This window comes from Phyllobates terribilis, unplaced genomic scaffold (genome assembly GCF_046119375.1).
Source record: "Phyllobates terribilis strain yellow unplaced genomic scaffold, ASM4611937v1 Scaffold_7__3_contigs__length_470593459, whole genome shotgun sequence".
NCBI classification, from domain to species: Eukaryota; Metazoa; Chordata; class Amphibia; order Anura; family Dendrobatidae; genus Phyllobates; species Phyllobates terribilis.
Window position 1 is genome coordinate 327,025,986 of NW_027362767.1, and position 21,749 is coordinate 327,047,734.

General features: G+C 43.5%; 1 protein-coding gene across 3 annotated transcripts in view; it reads left to right on the top strand.

Annotated features, from left to right (window-relative positions):
- The first annotated feature begins 1,822 nt into the window (after positions 1–1,822).
- The window catches only part of RADX (RPA1 related single stranded DNA binding protein, X-linked), a 73,617-nt gene continuing 53,690 nt past the window's right edge, over positions 1,823–21,749 (top strand). For 2 of the 3 annotated variants that reach the window (XM_073641190.1, XM_073641191.1), the window contains exons 1-3: positions 1,825–2,511; positions 15,920–16,062; positions 17,248–17,440. In XM_073641190.1, coding sequence (XP_073497291.1) covers positions 1,959–2,511; positions 15,920–16,062; positions 17,248–17,440 — 889 coding nt within the window. In that variant the 5' untranslated portion in view covers positions 1,825–1,958. Of the gene's footprint in view, positions 2,512–15,919; positions 16,063–17,247; positions 17,441–21,749 lie in introns of all 3 variants that reach the window. The other variant, XM_073641192.1, reaches the window with a different exon arrangement.

Below are 21,749 nucleotides of genomic sequence, written 5' to 3' on the forward strand. Positions count from 1 at the left end.
TCATATCTGGCCTCAATACAGCTGCATTGAGAGAGGCCATACACGTTCCTTACTTCCGGAAACATTCCGACTAGTCATATCTGGCCTCAATACAGCGGCATTGAGAGAGGCCATACACGTTCCATACTTCCGGAAACATGCCGACTAGTCATATCCGGCCTCAATACAGCTGCATTGAGAGAGGCCATACACGTATCATACTTCCGGAAACATTCCGACTATTCATATCTGGCCTCAATACAGCTGCATTGAGAGAGGCCATACACGTTCCTTACTTCCGGAAACATTCCGACTAGTCATATCTGGCCTCAATACAGCTGCACTGAGAGAGGCCATACACGTTCCTTACTTCCGGAAACATTCCGACTATTCATATCTGGCCTCAATACAGCTGCATTGAGAGAGGCCATACACGTTCCTTACTTCCGGAAACATTCCGACTATTCATATCTGGCCTCAATACAGCTGCATTGAGAGAGGCCATACACGTTCCTTACTTCCGGAAACATTCCGACTAGTCATATCTGGCCTCAATACAGCGGCATTGAGAGAGGCCATACACGTTCCATACTTCCGGAAACATGCCGACTAGTCATATCCGGCCTCAATACAGCTGCATTGAGAGAGGCCATGCACGTTCCTTACTTCCGGAAACATGCCGACTAGTCATATCCGGCCTCAATACAGCTGCATTGAGAGAGGCCATGCACGTTCCTTACTTCCGGAAACATGCCGACTAGTCATATCCGGCCTCAATACAGCTGCATTGAGAGAGGCCATACATGTTCCATACTTCCGGAAACATTCTGATTAGTCATATCCGGCCTCAATACAGCGGCATTGAGAGAGGCCATGCACGTTCAGTGGACATATGATGCAAATTGCATGCTTACGGTCACGCGACAGCCTGATCCCCGACGCTGTGAGGATTCTCCGATGCCAATGCCGGGAGCGGGAAGTTATATGACCACAATTACACGGTTTCCATGTTTCTGACACATCCCGACTAGACGTATCCAACCTCAATACAGGTGCACTGAAAGAGGCTGTGCACGCCTAGTGGACACATGACGCAAATCGCATACTTGTGGTTACGCGACTGCCCGATCCGGACGCTGTGAGGATTCTCCGATGCCAGGAGGTCATGTGACCACAATTACACGGTTTCCATACTTCCGGACACATTCCGACTAGACGTATCCAGCCTCAATACAGTAGCATTGAGAGACACATGACGCAGATCACATACTTGCAGTCACGTGCCTGCCCGCTCCTGAGGCTGTGAGGATTCACAAGTCTGCAGTCATGTAGAATGACGAACAACCCCTTTAAGAATACATACCAGGAATACCAGCTATGGGCCTCGTTGTCATGGCATGAGTGCCTTTTTTTGGTGTCTATACTTCAGTCCCCACCATCCACCCCGGAGTGAGTGATTTTATAACCTCTTTTTTTTTTACACAAATTTTGTGACATTTTTATGAAACATGTGATTTTTTGTGCTACAAAAGCTGACAAAATGATTGAAAATAAAAATAAAAAAGTGACCTAAAGAATAAACGCACACAATGAATCGGGTCCTGTATGTTTTCCTACTGATCTGTGATAAATATTAGATTTATCCTGCAAAACTGGTCAGAAATAAAAAAAAAAAAAACATATCTCCCCGACCTTATATACCGGCACAACGTCCCGGCCCAGCTCTGCCCGGCCACAGGACTGAAGCAGAGGGCTGCGCTCAGAGCTGGGGTAACTAATGGTTGGCCCGACCGAGCATCCCGCCTACATACAGCGCAGAGTGCAGGTGCCGTCACCCAGGGCTAGGAGATGTTTGGCCCCATCCACAGTTACGTGCTATTTTCAAATGTTCCCTGTCTCCTCCGCGTCACTTGTCGGCTGCTCCGCTGCTCGGGGCCGCCAGTCCTCACTCCGCTCTATGTGCACACAGCGGGGCGGACATGAATGAGCCGCTCTCCGAGTTTGATGCAGGAAGCCCCGGTCCCTCAGCCCGGCGGTCCCCCAGTCCTCCGGCAGCACAGGCCTCGGTCTCGTGGCTGCAGCGCACCCGTGCACAGCTGTCCCTGCGGCTGAGGGTAGCGGTGCGGGAGCCGGTGCCGCTGACAGTGCTGGCCGTGCAGCGGTACCTGGGGAACAGGGCCGGCTATGGCTACGATGTCACGCTGTGGGACGGAGCCGAGCAGGACACCTGGCTGCTGTCCCCGGAGCTCCGGCATCTGGTGCACGGGAACCGGCTGCAGTGCGGCCGCTCCGTCACCGTCCGCCGCTGCTCCTACCGCTACCTGGAGAAGAAGGTGGCCCGCGGGCTGGTGTGTATAGAGGAGCTGGAGCCCGGCCGGGAGGAGGAGGCGGCCCCCGGGGGACTGGAGCTGCGGGCACCGGACAGGCCGCTCTGCGGGGAGCGCAGCCATTACCTGCCGCTGTGGAACAACGAGGACCCGTATGGGGACGTCTGGGGGAGCCGGGCAGCCGCCCCGGGGGGCAGTGTGGACGGTGAGTGCCATGTGTGGCAGTACCCCTGTGATCTCATAGTCCAGGGTTGTGATGTCATCATTCTGTCACCCAACAATGCAAACTATTGTATTGGCAGTTCCGCTGTGATGTCATAGTCCAGGGTTGTGATGTCATCATTCTGTCACCGAACAATACAACGTATTGTATTGGCAGTACCCCTGTGATGTCATCATTCTGTCACCCAACAATGCAACCTATTGTATTGGCAGTGCCCCTGTGATGTCATAGTCCAGGGTTGTGATGTCATCATTCTGTCACACAGCCTTCTAACCTATTGATTACTTGTTACTTTAGCTTTTTGCTTTTCCTTCTTCTTTTATTTGTCAGCTTGCTGTGTTGTTACTGTTGCAGCGCTGGTTCTCAGGATCCTCTATGATACAATTGCTTATACTTGCACTTTGTTTTACCAGGCGTCCTAATAATATAACCTTTATTACCACTGGCTCTGATAGAGGGGGTCACATATATTTTGTGTACCTCAGTAAAATGGAATATTTAATGTTTTTATCTTTGTCATTATAAATCCTGATAATTAGAAGATGTGAGTCTTCTATTTGTTGTTCCTCTCTGGCCGCCGCTGACCATACTTAGGTGCTGCCCGTCAACTTATTTTATGTATTTACTGAATTTGGCGAACACACTAGTTATAATATTTGTGTTGAACTAGTTAAATTCTTGTTTGACAAAGCCTATATGCAAAACCCGTCTGTCGGTCGTGGTGTCTGCCTGTTCTTTCGAGCGAACTTGGTAATGTGTGAGATGATTCCTTCCATGAAAGGCCGTGTAATGTGTCCTGCAGTCACTGTATTATCTACTGTTTTTAAGCTAGTTCGGTTTGTAATAGATGAACTTACTATGAAACTTCTGCTACGCTCTGACTAGGCCAACTCCTATTTTTTTGCTCTCAGATTTGTGCATTTTTAAATAATTTTTGATTATTTTTAAATGTAGTATTAACATTCTACATATACCTTGTGCTGCACTATTTTTTTGCTCTTTCTGTGGCGGCCATAATGAACAGTACACGTGGGAGGTTTTCTTCTTTTTCAGTTTTATTGCAAACCGAAAGTTTTCTATATTTTGCCAATAAATCTAACTTGCAAAGAGGGTTAAATAATTGATTGCAAATCCACAGTATCATATGTATTTAAATTCAGGTTTATCGGAATGTGAGGCTGTGTTCGCAAGATGAATTTTGTTTTTTCTGCTGCAATTTTCTGAAAAAAAGCATCAAATTAAATAAAAAGCGTTTTAGGATAATTGCAGGAAAAAAATACACTTGTTTGAACACGGCCTAATAAATATAAACCTTCCCTTTACATCCTAAAATGCTGAATCCCTACAGATGTAAACAAGATTGTAACAATTGTATCCAGTGCAGGCAATGTTCTGTGGACTCCAGATTGATACATTGCAGTACTCGGCAAAGGAGATAGAAATATGGGATTTAACCAATTTTTGTGGCTTCATTGACGTTGCATAGGGCCTCATTCATACGTCGCTGATTTTTCTCGTATGCAAAAAAAAACAAAAAAAACTCAGATTTTAATCAGTGTGCTGGATCAGATTTTCAAAAGTGTTTCAGTTTTTACTTTGTGATTTGTCTGGTATGAAAAAATAAATCATTTGCAAAGCTTCTCCTGCTCTGTTCATGAAAAAAAACAGAGAGCACTTAGACCAGTGTTATTAAATTATGCTGTTCACATGGCGTGTTTTTTTTTTTTTTCTTACAAGGCCTGAAATGCCAACATGTCGCTTTTGTATGTGCAGCAATTCAATACAAGTATTTTGGTGAGATTCGCCTATTTCAAGTCTTTGGATGCACAAAAAAAAAATTAGATCACATACGGATCAACCATATGCATCCGATTGTTATAGAGACGTTGTAAATCTTAACCTTTTTTTTGGTCTTGTAAATATTAAACACTGCTAATGTATAAAAAGATATTCCGTGCGGATGACAAAACCAATGAAAAATCATGTTTGTTTTTTTCTGGTTGAAAAGCGGACAATTTTGTTTTTTCTTAAACACTCGTGTGAACTTTAGAGACCATATGTATTGGTTCTTCAGGCTAGTTAACTGTATAATGCCCATTTTGTATTGGGAGAAGTTGTATTTTTATGTAATGGTATTTTTTTGAGATTTCATCATATCAAGTGAAATTTTGACAATGTGATACTTTAAACTATGTCTTCTGTTTTTTTATATATTTTTTTTTACTTTCAATCAAGTCTGTTTTAAGTGTTTTTCATAGCGTTTTGTACAAGTGGGCTTGGCAGAATTTTTATTTTGTTACATTTACGACATGCTTTTTTTGGCAATTTTTTTTAGGTGGTGTAGAGAATCCTGAGAGAAAAATATAATAGCATATCTTATCCAGAACTCAAAAGCTTTTTTTTTTTCTTTTTTCTTTTAACTTTAAAATAATAAACATCTGGTCATATGGGGGGGGGGGGAACCCCCCCCCCCCCCCCCACAAAAAAAAAAAACAGATTTGTGGCACAAATCTTTAATAAACACCAACACACGCACGCGCACCAACCCACGCGCTGTTTAGACCTCTATCACTGCATATTAAAGTTGTAGAATACATTTTCTAATAAAACAGGGTAAGAGCCAGTGGATTTTTTTTGTGGTTTTCGTTTTGTCCTTGACCTTTTCCAAGAGCCATAACTTTTATTTTTCCTTTGACATAGCCGTATGAGGGCTTGTTTTTTTGTAGAAAGAATTGTAGTTTTGAATGCCACCATTCATTTTACCATATAATGCACATAAAGAAAACTGGAAGTTGGATGAAAGTGTGTGTTTCTTATTTTACTGCTTTCATTGTGCGGTAAAAATAACCTGGAAACGTGATTGTCCAGGTCCGTACCAAACATGCATCGGTAGATATACCATACCTATCTCCGTGTGTTGTTGTTGTTATTATTATTAATATTATAGCGCCATTAATTCCATGGCGCTTTACATGTGAAAAGGGGTATACATAGCAAACAATGATTTGAACAAATACGAGTCAGCGACTGGTACAGGAGGAGAGAGGACTCTGCCCGAGAGGGCTCACAGTCTACAAGCGATTATTTCATTTAGTTTTTCGTTTTGTTTTTCTATTTTAGTGGTGGAAAAAAATCTGAATACTGTAAAAATTTTTATATATATATATATATATATAATGTATTTATTTATTTTTCTTTTAGGCTTTGTTCTGGCATTTCCCAAGACCTGTATACTCAGTGCTTTGATTGCTCATTAGTACTTTTTTGGGGGGAGGGAGATGAGTTGATAAAAAAAAAAAAAAAAAAAAAATGCATTTCTGGCATTTTTTTTATTTTCATTTTTTCTTTACGACTTTTAACGTGTACGGTGGGTTACATTTAGAATTCACCAGATTGGACTCTTATGAATGTGGCAATACCAAATATGCTTTTTTTTTCTCTTTATTTCCAACAAGGACAAAAATAAGAACATGTAATTTTTTTTTTTGTCCCAAATAAAATATATGTCAAATGTAATCATTTGATTGAGTGTGTATATAATATATTATGCATTCATATTACTGCAAAGCTATAAATTTCACCCTTTTGTAATCATAACATATCGATAGGTCACATCTCAGAGTTTGTAACTCTCGTGTGCCGACTCGCTTGTGACTCACCAGGTGGCAGGGCGGCATCACATCTCAAAATCGCGACTATACAAGAGAAAGCGTTTTGTGTTTGAGTGTATGAGAAGTGTAAATCAATTGTTACTGTGCAGCAAGCGTTCTGAAAACGGTATGAAAGTGACCCACATGGTCACCAGAGCATTCTGGGGTGGTATCCCCAGTTTAAGGACACAGGATGCTTGTGCAAATATAAAAGCCCTGGATGACCGAGTGTTACAGGCGAAGCAGTGGAGAGGGTTCCAGAGACCTTTGCACGTTGCCCACAGAAATCAACACCTCGTGAACTTGGCCTTCCTCAGCCGACTGTTTGGAAGATTCTGTGACGGCAAGTTCGCCAGAAACCATATCGCATACAACTATTGCAACATTTATGACCAGCTGACCGTGGCATCCCATTCTAATTCTGTGCACTTATTCAGGTAGCAATGGAAGATGACTAATTCACTTCCCGGCTAGTGTTCAATGATGAGGCAACCGTCCACTCAAGCGGAAAAGTGAACAGTCACAATGTCCGAATATGGGGAATGGAAAATCCCAATGCCACTGTGGAAATTAAGAGATTTTCTAAAAGTAAATGTTTTCTGTGCAATCTAGAAAACAAAGGTGTAGGGGCTATTTTTTTTTTTTTTGCTGAAAAGACTGTGACTGGTACATCATATGTCGATGTGTAACAGTTTTGGTTGTTTCAGGAACTGACAATTGATTCCAGAAACTTCATTTTCCAATAAGACATAGCTCCACCCCTTTGACATTCAGAGGTGCATTGCTGTCTCAACGAGGAACTCCCAAGCCGGTGCATTGGCACTATAAATGTGGTGACTTTGCACTCTTCAGATGGCCCCCATCAGGTCTCCCGATCTGACAATGTGTCACTTTTTCCTCTCAACGCCAGTCCTCAGGACCCCCCAACAGACCATGTTTTCAGGATCTCCTTAGTATTGCACAGGTGATGGAATTATGATCAAGGCATCGAAAATGCCACAGGTTCTCTCACATGTTCAATACTAAGGAGATCCTGCAAACCTGGTCTGTTGGGGGGTCCTGACCAGGACTGGAGTTGAGAAACAGTGCTTTAGGGGTATGTCAAACACATTGTTTGCGTGCCGCCTTTGCCAGCAGCACTGGATGAGCTCTGGGACCACATTACTGTCGCTCTAATGACCATCTACAGGGACATGCTGCAGCGTGTTTGGGTCAAACTGGATTACCACATAGATGTGTCGTGTTACAAAAGGAGGACACTTAGAACATTTATAAACATTATGTGCTAAACTTGGAGAGTTATGTTTGGATCATGTGCCATTCACTATTGTGCATGTAGTACTGTTTGAAATTTACCCGATGAATCTCTTATCACCCTGTGTATCACACTCCTCAAGTGATTGCGTTTGATATACTGTATATTTCAAAAGTGAAAATCTTGGTCTCCTATGGAGTGCGCCTGGGGCTGAGCTTCACAGGAGGACTGAGATGACAACCCGGATTTTCAGCACACCCTCAGATTTCATAATAACCCATCGGCCCCTCACGACACAACGCAAACTGTTGATATTGCGGGAATGTTGCTGCTGCGGGAGGGGAGTATTCACTGCTTTTCATTTTAATTGGGGTCCTGAATTTTTTAAACGGGATGCTCAATAGTGGGGAAAACACCTTTTAATGTTTCAAAGGATCAAACTACTGATCATTTTAAACTTTTGGGGATGCTTGCGAGGCAAATATATGTGCATGAAAATGGTAGGGAATGCTGGTTTTGATGTGTGGTGATATAAGGGAGTGTAAGTGATAGACCCTTCATAACTATGTTGCTGCATACAGTGCAATAAGCAAGTTTGTGTGTAGCTCCCAGTAATGAGATACTGAATACACCACCTGCATAGTATTGCTTAGAGATGACTTGTAGTCCAGTAATAGAAGTGACCCTTTCATTACACCTCACAATTTTTATCATATCCAGTTGATATTAAAGGGTTTGTCCATTACTTTGATATTGATGACTTATCCTTCATCAGTATGAAATCTGCGGGGGGGATCAACTCCCGACACGTGCTCCTATCAGCTGGTATTAGCACTGGTGGTGGCCAGATGTAAGCGGTGTACAGGTCAAACATCACAGCTGTGTTCAATGTAAAGGGGGAAGGCACAGGGCTGGTATCAACACGCTGTGTGCCGGAATTGAGTTCTCTTTGCACTGTGTCCCCTCTTCTATTAAGGACTGAGAGTGGAGTGTGTAGTGTGATGAAGGATTTTCTGTACTCACTGTTACATCGTCCATGGGACCGGAACCGATTTCAAATAAGACAGGAGATCTTAGATCCAGATTAACAGACTCACTTTTACTGTGCAATTCTTCTACACACGGCTTGCAACATACAAATTAAAACAGTCTTTAGTTAGTGAAGTACACTTGGTTATGTGCCTTTCCAGTGTTCGTCCTCGTCCTGTCCTGAGACCCAACATCTTCCACTTCTTTTGCGACCCAGCTGAGAATCTCCCCATGAGGGATATAGAGGCCTGCTTCTGAGCACCTCTAGTGGCTGTAAGCCCAGGACTATGCCAGCATCCAACATGTCCTCATTCAGTTCTGACCACTTGCACTATTAAAACACTTTCTCCACTGCTGTACCTGCTGTTGGAATCTGTGTCCCTGTCCGTTCAGTCTTCCTCCAACACTCCACTCTCTCTCTCTGGTATGGAGCAGTTGGGGTCGTGGACCCAGAACTTGGGTGTTGTCATCAGAGACTACACCCTGGCAGACTCTCTGCCTAACTCAGTCTGACTCTACCTCTCACTCTGTCTGAAACCCAGAAATTATTTTCTATATAAACTGTTCTAATCCCTCCCAGCTAATGATGCACACAAACACAAAATATGTAATAAAAATGTTTGAAAATAAAATATAAAATTATTAAAGGGCTTGTCCACTACTTTAGATTACCACCGATAGCGCCGCTCACAGGCATTATCTACAACGGAAGGTATTTACAAAAAGTCTTAGGGGCCCCGGGGGGATACATTGGGGAGGTAGTCTACAGTAGTGCACAACTTCTTTAACCCCTTTACGACATAGGGCGTATTAATACGTATCTGTGCCCTGGGCCTTATGGACCAGATGCGTATTAATTCGCCCTATCTTTAATGCGGCACTGCGGCACCCACGATCACGGTGATTGGCTGTTCAAGTCTGAACAGCCAATCACAGCATTTCTCACTGTTTCCGGCAATCGGATTGCCGGAAACAGTGTTGTGCAGCCTAGGATCGGTGCTCTTAAGAGCACTGATCCTAGGCTGTTGCCTAGTAACCCCAGCCCTCTCCCCAAACTGCTAGGATCGGTGCAATCGCCGATTGAATCGATCGCACCGATCACAGCGGGACCGCGCGCTAACAGGGCGGTCACGGGGCGGTGACCGGCTTGTGACCTGCCTGTCACCTCCCCATGACCCCCTGTGATGTAATAGAAGCCCCAGCCAGCTCTGATTGGAGCGATCAATGATGACATCGATCGCTCCAATCAGAGTACCTGAACACAGGTGACAGGGCGGTCACAGGGCGGTGACCGGCTTGTGACCTGCCTGTCACCTCCCTGTGACCCCCAGTGATGCTGCCCAGGCCCCAGCCATCTCTGATTGGTGCGATCGATGTCATCATCGATCGCACCAATCAGAGTACCTGACCGGAAGGTGACCTGCCTGTCACCCCCCTGTGACCGCCCTGCAGATCCTCACACTTGGTGAGGATTTCTACAGAGCGGTCACGTCTGATCTGCGCTGTGCTGGGCCTTATAGTGCCACAGAATCTTCTGTTACACTACAAGACCTTTCTCCTACCTGCTCCTGTCGCTGCTGCTGCTGCTTTATCATCCTGCTGCGGTCTCCAGGGTCCTGCATCTCCTGCTCCGGCGTCCTGCTGCGGTCTCCAGGGTCCTGCATCTCCTGCTCCGGCGTCCTGCTGCGGTCTCCAGGGTCCTGCATCTCCTGCTCCGGCGTCCTGCTGCGGTCTCCAGGGTCCTAAATCTCCTGCTCCGGCGTCCTGCTGCTGTCTCCAGGTTGCTGGATCTCCTGCTCCGGCATCCTGCTGCTGTCTCCAGGTTGCTGGGTCTCCAGCTCCTTATCCTGCTGCTGCGGATCCTGCTCCAGAGCCTCTTCCAGAACCTGCTGCTGATCCTGCTGAAAGAAGAACAGAGAAGACTTTGGTAAGTCCATCTCTGTTCTCCCCTCACCCCCCCCCCCTCCCCTAGTTTTTTTTTTCTTTTTTTCGTGCGTCCTGCAGTGGCCGAGCGCTGAGCAGTGTCTACGTCCGTGCTCGCTGCTTTTCAGGACTTTTTCTTGCCCCTGTCAATTCTCCCCCCCCCACCCCCACCCCCCACCTTTGCACCACATCCGTGCACACACCCAGCAGCTGCCGAGAGTTGATTGGTGACATAGTTCACCGATCCGCAATCGTGCTCGCTGTTTGCACCACCTACTGTAGTTCCTTTTTTTCTCTTTTTTTCAGAATAAAAAAAGTTCACACCAAGCACACTGACACACACACTCTAAATAAAGTACTGACACACACACACCACATACACGAGAAAACAAAAATCTCCGGCTCATCCCGAACTCGCTATTCAGCGGAGGAGGCATACGCTATTGTTGCCTCCGACACTGAGACTGACAGCGAGGGCGAGGATCCCACATTTCTTTACTTTTTTGACGCCTCATCGTCCTCCTCTTACTCTTTCTTCCTTCTTCTTCCTTCTTCTTCCTTCTTCTTCCTTCTTCTTCCTTCTTCTTCTTCCTTCTTCTTCTTCCTCCTTCTTCTTCCTCCTCCTTCTTCTTCCTCCTTCTTCTTCTTCTTCTTCTTCTTCTTCTTCTTCTTCTTCTTCTTCTTCTTCTTCTTCTTCTTCTTCTTCTTCTTCTTCTTCTTCTTCTTCTTCTTCTTCTTCTTCTTCTTCTTCCTTCTTCTTCTTCTTCCTTCTTCTTCTTCCTTCTTCTTCTTCTTCCTTCTTCTTCTTCTTCCTTCTTCCTTCTTCTTCTTCCTTCTTCTTCTTCCTTCTTCTTCTTCCTTCTTCTTCTTCCTTCTTCTTCTTCCTTCTTCTTCTTTCTTCTTCCTTCTTCCTTCTTCCTTCTTCCTTCTTCTTCTTCCTTCTTCCTTCTTCTTCTTCCTTCTTCTTCTTCCTTCTTCCTTCTTCTTCTTCCTTCTTCTTCTTCCTTCTTCTTCTTCCTTCTTCTTCTTCCTTCTTCTTCTTCCTTCTTCTTCTTCCTTCTTCTTCTTCCTTCTTCTTCCTTCTTCCTTTTTTTTCTTCCACCCCGCAGTCGCTCTCTTCTCTCTTCTCTCTTCTCTCTTCTCTCTTCTTTTTTTTTCTTCCGTGTCGCAGGAGAGAAGATGTTCCAGCTCTCCCCACTACTGACACCATATGGACCTTGCCCCCCGAAAATTTTGAGCCACTGATTTCGTGGCGGAATCAGGAATCAAGTTTGACACCACCGGCCTCACCGAAATAGACTTTTTCAAAGTCTTTTTCTCTGAGGATTTTATATACCTCATGGTGGGCCAAACTAATTTGTATGCTCATCAATTTTTGGAACAAAACCCCTCTTCATCATTTTCTAACTGGTCTCCTGTAGACGCAGAAGAAATTATGAAGTTTTGGGGCCTGGTCCTTCATATGGGGATCCTGAAAAAAATAGAGGTTCGGCAATACTGGAGTGTTGACGTTTTGTATAACACTCCAGTGTTCCGAATGGTCATGACCCGGACACGTTTTGAGGCCATCCACAAGTTCTTGCATTACCAAGATAATGCAAGGTGTCCTGCACGCGATGACCCGAACTTTGATCGTCTTTTCAAAGTTCGGCCGGTCATCGAGCACTTCAACAACAAGTTTGGTGAAGTGTACGTGCCCCAAAGGGACATCTGCGTGGATGAGTCCTTAATTTCTTTTAAGGGGCGGCTTGGATTCCAGCAGTACCTGCCCAGTAAAATGTCCAGGTACGGGATCAAGCTGTATAAACTTTGTGAGAGTACCTCAGGTTACACTCACAAGTTTAGAGTTTATGAAGGAAAGGACTCCTGGATTGAACCCCCTGAATGCCCCCCCTGTTCTGGCAGTGAGTGGGAAAATTGTGTGGGACTTGGTGCACCCACTGCTGGATAAAGGTTATCACCTGTACGTGGATAACTTTTATACAAGTATCCCGCTCTTCAAGTCCCTCTCTGCGCGACATACCGCAGCTTGCGGTACTGTCTGCAAAAATCAGAAAGGCCTCCCAAAGACGCTAATTGGGCAGCTGCTCAGAAGGGGTGAGAGCAGAGCCCAATGTAGCGACCACCTATTGGTGGTCAAGTACAAGGACAAGAGGGATGTCCTTCTCTTGACCACCATACATGGTGATGGCAGCACCCTCAGCACTATAAGAGGTTCCACTACACAGGTCGCCAAACCAGACTGTGTAGTGGGGTACAACAAGTGCATGGGGGGAGTTGATCTCTCTTATCAAGTCCTCCAGCTGTACAGTGCTTTGAGAAAGGGCAAGGTATGGTATAAGAAGCTGGCCGTGCACATTGTTCAGATGGCAATGCACAACGCTTTCCTTCTGTCAAAATGTGCAGGCCAGACTTCTGCGTCGTACCGTCACTTCCAGGAGACAGTTATCAAGGCCCTGATATTTGGCAGTGGTGGCGGAGCGGGTCCCACTACTTCTGGAACTGAAGGACCTCGAATTGTACCGGGCCAGCATTTCCTGGGGCAGATCCCTCACAGCAGAAAAAAAGGTAAGTCACAAAAGAAGTGCCGAGTGTGTTACCGAAGGGGAATACGCAAGGACACCATTTACCAATGTGACACCTGCCCCGACAAACCTGGCCTCTGCATGAAAGACTGCTTCAAAAGAAACCATACTTCCATGGACTATTGAATTAATTTCTGACTTATGACAACCTGACGAACACTACACAGCTGACGTAGTGTTCGTCAGGTTGTCTTACTTCAGTTGTGTAGTGTTTGTCAGGTTGTCCTACACAACTGGCGTATAACACTACATTATAAAATTGACAAATCAGGTATCCGTTCCAAAAAGGAGGCACTTGTTGGGCGTTTCCACTGTTTAGGCACATCAGGGGCTCTGAGAACGTGACATGACTCCCGCAGACCATTCCATCAAAGTCTGCATTCCAAAGCGTCACTCCTTCCCTTCCGAGCCCTGACATGCACCCAAGCAGTAGTTTTCTCCAACACATGGGGTATCAGCGTACTCAGGAGAAATTGCACAACAACTTTTGGGGTCCAATTTCTCCTAGTACCCTCGTAAAAATAAAAATTTTGCGGCTAAAAGCGTTTTTGTGGAAAAAAAATGATTTTTTTTTTCACAGCTCTACGTCATAAACCTTTGCAAAACACTTGAGGGTTCAAAGTGCTCACCACACATCTAGATAAGTTCCCTGATGGGTCTAGTTTCCAAAATGGGGTCACTTGTGGGGGGGCTCCAATGTTTGGGCACACAGGGGCTCTCCAAACGCGACATGGTGTCCGCTAACAAATTGGAACCATGTCGCGTTTGGAGAGCCCCTGTGTGCCTAAACATTGGAGCTCCCCCACAAGTGACCCCATTTTGGAAACTAGACCCCCCCCAAGGCACCTATCTAGATGCATAGTGAGCACTTGAAACCCCCAGGTGCTTCACAAATTAATCCGTAAAAATAAAAGTGTTTTTTTTTCCACTTTTTCATTTTTACGAATCAATTTGTGAAGCACCTGGGGGTTCCAAGTGCTCACTATGCATCTAGATAGGTGCCTTGGTGGGGTCTAGTTTCTAAAATGGGGTCACTTGTGGGGGAGCTCCAATGTTTAGGCACACAGGGGCTCTCCAAATGCAACATGGCGTCCGCTAATTATTCAAGCAAATTTTACAATCAAAAAGTCAAATGGGGCTCCTTCCCTTCCGAGCCCTGCCGTGCGCCCAAACAGTGGTTTTTCCCCACATATGGGGTATCTGCTTGCCCAGGGGAAATTGCACAACAAATTTTGGGGTCCATTTTTTCTTGTTACCCCTGCGAAAATAAAAAAAATTGGGTCTAAAGTAACATTTTTGTGAAAAAAAGTTAAATGTTAATTTTTTTCTTCCACATTCCAAAAATTCATGTGAAGCACCTGAAGGGTTAATAAAGTTCTTGAATGTGGTTTTGAGCACCTTGAGGGGTGCAGTTTTTAGAATGGTGTCACTTTTGGGTATTTTCTGTCATAAAGACCTCTCAAAGTGACTTCAAATGTGATGTGGTCCCTAAAAAAAAATGGTTTTGTAAATTTTTTTGGAAAAATGAGAAATCGCTGGTCAACTTTTAACCCTTATAGCTTCCTAGCAAAAAAAAAATGTTGGTTCCAAAATTGTGCTGATATAAAGTAGACATGTGGGAAATGTTATTTATTAACTATTTTGTGTGACATATCTCTCTGATTTAAGGGCATAAAAATTCAAGTTTTGAAAATTGCCAAATTTCCATTTTTTTCACAAATAAACGCAAGTGATATCGAAGAAATCTTACCACAATCATGAAGTACAATATGTCACGAAAAAACAATCTCAGAATCGGGTGGATCTGTTGAAGCTCCAGAGTAATTACCTCATAAAGTGACAGTGGTCAGAATTGTAAAAATTGGCCTGGTCATTAACGTGCAAACCACCCTCGGGGGTAAAGGGGTTAACATATATTCAACATAAAACTTTAATTCACGAAACCCCTTCTTGACCCGGCGTCTTCTCAACCCGACACCCTCCTACAATTGTGTATCTGCCTATCGCTCAGCTCCTATTCGATTTGTTTCCGATCATTGCCCAGAAATCAATCAAAATGCTTGTTTCTGGTTGATGCATAATTTCAGCATAAGATATATTTTGGTGGCACCACATCCCCCTCTTGTAAAGAAGAAATCAGGAGCGGTCATTCATATGAAACCCTCACATCTATATTGTATATGTTCTAATGAGCAGAAATAATGCCCTGGAGATTTATTTTATTATTTTGGTGCAGTCATAAGAACGCTATATAAGGCTAGCCAGATTGCTCATGATATGCAAGAACGCATTGAAAGGGTGGTCTGGAATTGCATATGATAACAAATCCATAGGAAGATAAATTATGGTACTCAGCAACAGCCACCAACGTAAGCTACGTAGATTGTTTTTCTTCACCTGCCAGAGCAGATATCGGCTGGTCCATGGGGACCACCACCAACGTAAGCTCTTCAGATTGGCAGCAGCTATATAGAAACAATTTGTAGAGCTTACTTTGATGGTGGTTTGACAGCCCCATGGACCAGCTGATATATGCTCTGGCAGCAGCTGTATAGAAACAAACAGCGGATATCAGCTGGGTGTTGGGGATGTCGGACCACCACCAATCTCATATTGATTACCCAAGTCCTTTAAGGTCACTTGAAAGCATAATATCAGAAGGGAAAGTTAGAATGTTTGAAGACCAGTGGTAAACGTTACCTTCCCCAAATATATGATGCTATAAGAAAATAGGGGAAACGTCTCATCTCGATAGAGACTATATGATGCATGACTAAGGCTTTCCTCGCGGTTTTAGTAGTTATTGCTGTATCATTTAGACAATATCTCTAGAGGTCTCACAGCTGTTAGTTTCCTTTTATTTCGGGCATATACCATGTGTTTTGTTGAATCATGCCTTTTATTGAAGTCTTGTTGGTTATGACTAATGCCACATTGTTTCCTCACAGAGACCAAAGTTTGCTCATTGCAGAAGCTGGAAATGACAGGGCTCTCAAAAATAACCCTACCTCCTCTTCGTGTACGGGTCATGCACAAATCCAGACTTCGCTATTTTGGCAAACCAGAGCAGAGAACAGATTACCCTTACCAAGTAAGAAAGAGCCTTCAGTAGATACTGAGATGCAGACCGTTGGCATTTAATTTGTCAGACATAATACACTAGTATATGCCATTACTATGCTCATTGGGGTTCCAACCTCTAGAACCCACCAAGCTTTGCATCCTCTTGATTCTCTGGATCGGTGGTAGTCCCAGAGCTGGGTCCCTTACTAATTGTAAAGTAAAAGCATATTCTATTGCTAGGCCATTGCTTTATTAGTTGGCCGCCGTACCCCTTTAACTCTACAAAGCATAACCAGACATATATTATGAACTCTGTATTTTAGAGAAACATTACCATTACCATCGCTTACACAGATCACCTGGTTACAGCTTTTTCGAAGGCCAATTTATGTCACTATCAATATCCAACAGTGGCGTTTAACCCCTTCACGACTTATGAAGTACATTTACATCATATGACCTGTCCCATGCACTGCTAAATATAGCACAAGTGATCAGACGATTGCAGGTTCAAGTCCCTCTATACATTATATACAAAAATTATTTTTTCACTTAAGAATAAAGAAATAATTAACATATTTGATAGTGCAATGTTTGCAAAAGTCAGATTTATCAATTATTTAACAGAATGAAAAAAAAACTAAATTGGTGTTTTTTCATCACTGCACCTTCTGTAAAAAATGCACACGAAAAACTGTTCACACAGGTCGATCAGCAGAAAAATGTAAAAAAAAAAAAAGCAGGCACCTGTCTCATCGTCGGGCGCGATCGTACGGACTTGGAGAATCCTATTGCGGTTATATTTTTACTGCAGATTGCGCGTCGTAACACAAACCCTAAAAACAAAATTGCAATTGCATTTTTTTTATTTATTTATTTTTTTCACCATTTCATTGCACAATTTTTCCTCCCAGTACATTATATGGTAAAATCAACGTTGTGCGTTAAAACTACAACTCATCGTGCAAAATAAGTTCTTATATGTCTGTCTAGATGGAAATATAAAAAAGGCTATTACACTTGGTAGAAGGGGAGGAGAAAAATAGAGAAATGAAATCACAAACATGAAAATTTGGTCATGAAGTGGTTAAAAGGAATGCATAGTCAGGAAATGACATTTTTAGTGTTGTGTGTTTTTTGTTTTTTTTCTTTTACTATTTACGTGAAAGAGTAGATCTATTGTTTTTCTTAATGACTATTTCCTTGCTTCTAGGCTTACTTTGAGGTTGCCGATCACTCTGGTATGATGTCTCTTGTACTTTGGAATTCCCTCTGTCCAGAATGGTACAACACTCTCCAGGTTAACAATGTGGTGTTGCTGCAACAGTATGCTGTGAAGAAGAGTTATCTTAGCAGAACGCTCCCAACTCCAGGCAATCTGCAGGTGAAGAGACTGCCTTCCCTTGGTAAAGTATTTCTGACGTGTTTTGGTATGGCTCCGTTGAATATGTCAATGTAATACTGAACTGAGACAATGAAGTTGCTTCTCATTGCTTAAAGGGAATGTGTCACCATGTTTTTGCTACCTAATCCGAGAGTAACCTGATGTAGGCAGAGAGACCCTGAATCCAACGCTGTATCACTTAGATTACTGGGTACAGCAGCTCTGACACAATCTGAGCTTTTAGATTTAGCATGAAGCAGAAGCTAGCATGCACGGACAGAAATAATCACCAGGTGATAAAACCTTCAGTGTAAGTAAACAGCACACAGCCTGACATGTGACACATTGTTGAATTCAGTGTTTTAACCCCTACCTCATGGTGTCCTCAGATTACATAACAAAAACCTGCCGACGGATTCCCTTTAATGACATTTTCTGTGACTGTATAGGTGCATAAGGATTACAGCTCATCCAGTCGTATTATTTCACAAAGTGGCCAGGATGGCCTCTTATCCCTGGTTCCTGTGGACATTAATCATGACACAGTAAGGGCCACAGAAGGCTAGCTATGCACATAAGTGCCTTACAACTACAAAGCCAAAAAATCTTTTTTTTTTTTTTTCTCAGCCCCATGTACCTAGAAATGTTTTTTTTTTCAGTTAAGTTGTGCATCATCATTTTGGAGTTCTCAGTGATGTAACACCTCCCTTTATTCAGAAGTCTTGATGGAGTCACTTTATGGACTGTCTGGCCTCTGTCCTCGCCGTATTCATTTTTTCCAGATATAGTTGAAAAGAACTTTTTTTTTTTTTTTTGTCTCCATTTTGTAAGACTCATGACTTTTTTGTCTTTTTTATTGATAATATTTGACATTTTGATCACTTTTCGTAGTATTTTCTTGGGGGTGGGGGGAGTTTTTTCTAAAGGGGATTGATTCAAACTGTGTGTATGTGGATAGATAGATCTAATATATATAATCGTCTTATCCCGTCTGTCTGTCCTTCTGTCCAGGAAATCCCGTGTTGCTGATTGGTCCGGCCGCGGCCAATCAGCGACGCAAAATTTCAGAAAAAGATGGCGGTCATTAGCGGATCATCTGCCTCACGGAGGTCAGCGGCGATGCAGCCGGTTATCTCTCGGCTCCTCGCAGCAGAGGAACCCCGACCGGCGGCGCTGCTACCCTCCATGCGGCTACCATCGGGAGATCAGCACCTAGGGCCGCTGATCTCCCGACTGCAAGTGTGAAGGGAGGACCGGGAAGCGGGGCCGCTGGTCGGGATACTTCTGCTGCGAGCAGCCGGTCATCTCCCGGCTGCTCGCAGCGGAAGTACCCGCACAGGCAGCGCCGCTCCCCGGTCCTCACTAATACGATTCGCTGATTGGTCGCGGCCACGACCAATCAGCGATATTGGCGCCAGATTTAAACACTGCTCTGCTGATTGCGCCCGGTTGGCCGCATACATATTCTAGAATACCCGATGCGTTAAAATCGGGCCACCATCTAGATATATCTATATCTATACAGTACAGACCAAAAGTTTGGACACACCTTCTCATTTAAAGATTTTTCTGTATTTTCATGACTATGAAAATTGTACATTCACACTGAAGGCATCAAAACTATGAATTAACACAGGTGGAATTATATACTTAACAAAAAAGTGTGAAACAACTGAAAATATGTCTTATATTCTAGGTTCTTCAAAGTAGCCACCTTTTGCTTTGATGACTGCTTTGCACACTCTTGGCATTCTCTTGATGAGCTTCAAGAGGTAGTCACCGGAAATGGTCTTCCAATTATATTGAAGGAGTTCTCAGAGATGCTTAGCACTTGTTGGCCCTTTTCACTCTGCGGTCCAGCTCACCCCAAACCATCTCGATTGGGCTCAGGTCTGGTGACTGTGGAGGCCAGGTCATCTGGCATAGCACCCCATCACTCTCCCTCTTGGTCAAATAGCCCTTACACAGTCTGGAGGTGTGTTTGGGGTCATTGTCCTGTTGAAAAATAAATGATGGTCCAACTAAACGCAAACCGGATGGAATAGCATGCCGCTGCAAGATGCTGTGGTAGCCATGCTGGTTCAGTATGCCTTCAATTTTGAATAAATCCCCAACAGTGTCACCAGCAAAGCACCCCCACACCATCACACCTCCTCCTCCATGCTTCACGGTGGGAACCCGGCATGTACAGTCCATCCGTTCACCTTTTCTGCGTCCCACAAAGACACGGTGGTTGGAACCAAAGATCTCAAATTTGGACTCATCAGACCAAAGCACAAATTTCCACAGGTCTAATGTCCATTCCTTGTGTTCTTTAGCCCAAACAAGTCTCTTCTGCTTGTTGCCTGTCCTTAGCAGTGGTTTCCTAGCAGCTATTTTACCATGAAGGCCTGCTGCACAAAGTCTCCTCTTAACAGTTGTTGTAGAGATGTGTCTGCTGCTAGAACTCTGTGTGGCATTGACCTGGTCTCTAATCTGAGCTGCTGTTAACCTTCCATTTCTGAGGCTGGTGACTCGGATAAACATATCCTCAGAAGCTGAGGAGACTCTTGGTCTTCCTTTCCTAGGGCGGTCCTCATGTGAGCCAGTTTCTTTGTAGCTCTTGATGTTTTTTGCAACTGCACTTGGGGACACTTTCAAAGTTTTCCCAATTTTTCGGACTGACTGACCTTCATTTCTTAAAGTAATGATGGCCACTCGTTTTTCTTTACTTAGCTGCTTTTTTCTTGCCATAATACAAATTCTAACAGTCTATTCAGTAGGACTATCAGCTGTGTATCCACCAGACTTCTGCACAACACAGCTGATGATCCCAACCCCATTTATAAGGCAAGAAATCCCACTTATTAAACCTGACAGGGCACACCTGTGAAGTGAAAACCATTTCCGGTGACTACCTCTTGAAGCTCATCAAGAGAATGCCAAGAGTGTGCAAAGCAGTCATCAAAGCAAAAGGTGGCTACTTTGAAGAATCTAGAATACAAGACATATTTTCTGTTGTTTCACACTTTTTTGTTAAGTATATAATTCCACATGTGTTAATTCATAGTTTTGATGCCTTCAGTGTGAATGTACAATTTTCATAGTCATGAAAATACAGAAAAATCTTTAAATGAGAAGGTGTGTCCAAACTTTTGGTCTGTACTGTACTGTATGTATGTATGTATATAATTTTTTTTATATTATAATTTGGCAAACTTTTTACTTTTCACTTTATTTTTTAGTCCCCTTAGGGGGCTAAACCTGCAATTTGCTTGTTTTATATACTGCAGTACTACTGTATCTCAGTATATAGTCAAAATGATATTCTCCTATGAAGTCCACCGGTGGCTGGACTTCATTAAAAGTCTAAGATGATGGCCATGGGGACCTTCAGCAGGCCATTGCCTGCCATGGCATTCCATCCTCTCTCCCCTTCCCCAGTGACGGCGTCATTTTACCTGGTTAAACAGCAGCGATCAAGGCTGGGTCTGGTCACTGCTGTTACAGGCAGATGCCTGCTGTGTAATACTCTTGAACCCGCTTCCTACACCAGCACCCAACGAGTTACGTACAGGTGTATCACTGTATGGGAAGGGGTTAAAATGCTTATTTTAATATACAGCAGGAAAACTTTAAAACATTGCTGCTAATGTACATGCGTTATTTCCTGAAACAACAAGTTTGTCTACTTTATATTTTACATCTCATTTCAAAGCAGCTAGCAGAAGTGGTCCTGCAGCAGAAATGATCTCCCACAGCTGGACTAGGCCCTAAATTTATAGACTTAAAGGGAATGTGTTGTCAGTAAACAACCTATTGCTTACTTTAGGTTTTTGTCTTACATGTTTGGTTTTTATTTTTTCATGTGTTCTTTTTAAGCTGTATTAATAATAAATGTAGTAACCGCCTCCCTGCACAATGACCTCTGCACAGGCTCATTAGATGCTCCAGTACAGAAGGTAGGGTCTGAACCAGTCTGTTGTTCCTAATGTACATGTTACTTCTTGAAACCGGAAGTTAAACCCTAAAAACATAGTCCAGTGTGAAAGCTGCAAGCTCTTCTAATTATTTTTAGTATAAATTGTAATCTGGGAATGAAAAAAATAATAATTCAAAAATACATTGAACACTAAAACCTGATTTTAAGCAATAGGTGATTCGCTGAAGACCTTCCTTTTGAAAGGGGTTTTCTGGGCAGGAAAATAATCTAGTCGGCACTTGATTACGTCTATATTTGATGGCCCCTGGAAGCAGCGAGCTGAGCAGAATAATAATAATAATAATGTCTGTGAAGCGTTGTGGAATTAATGGCTCTATATAAGTGAGTAAAATAATAAATAAATCCAAAC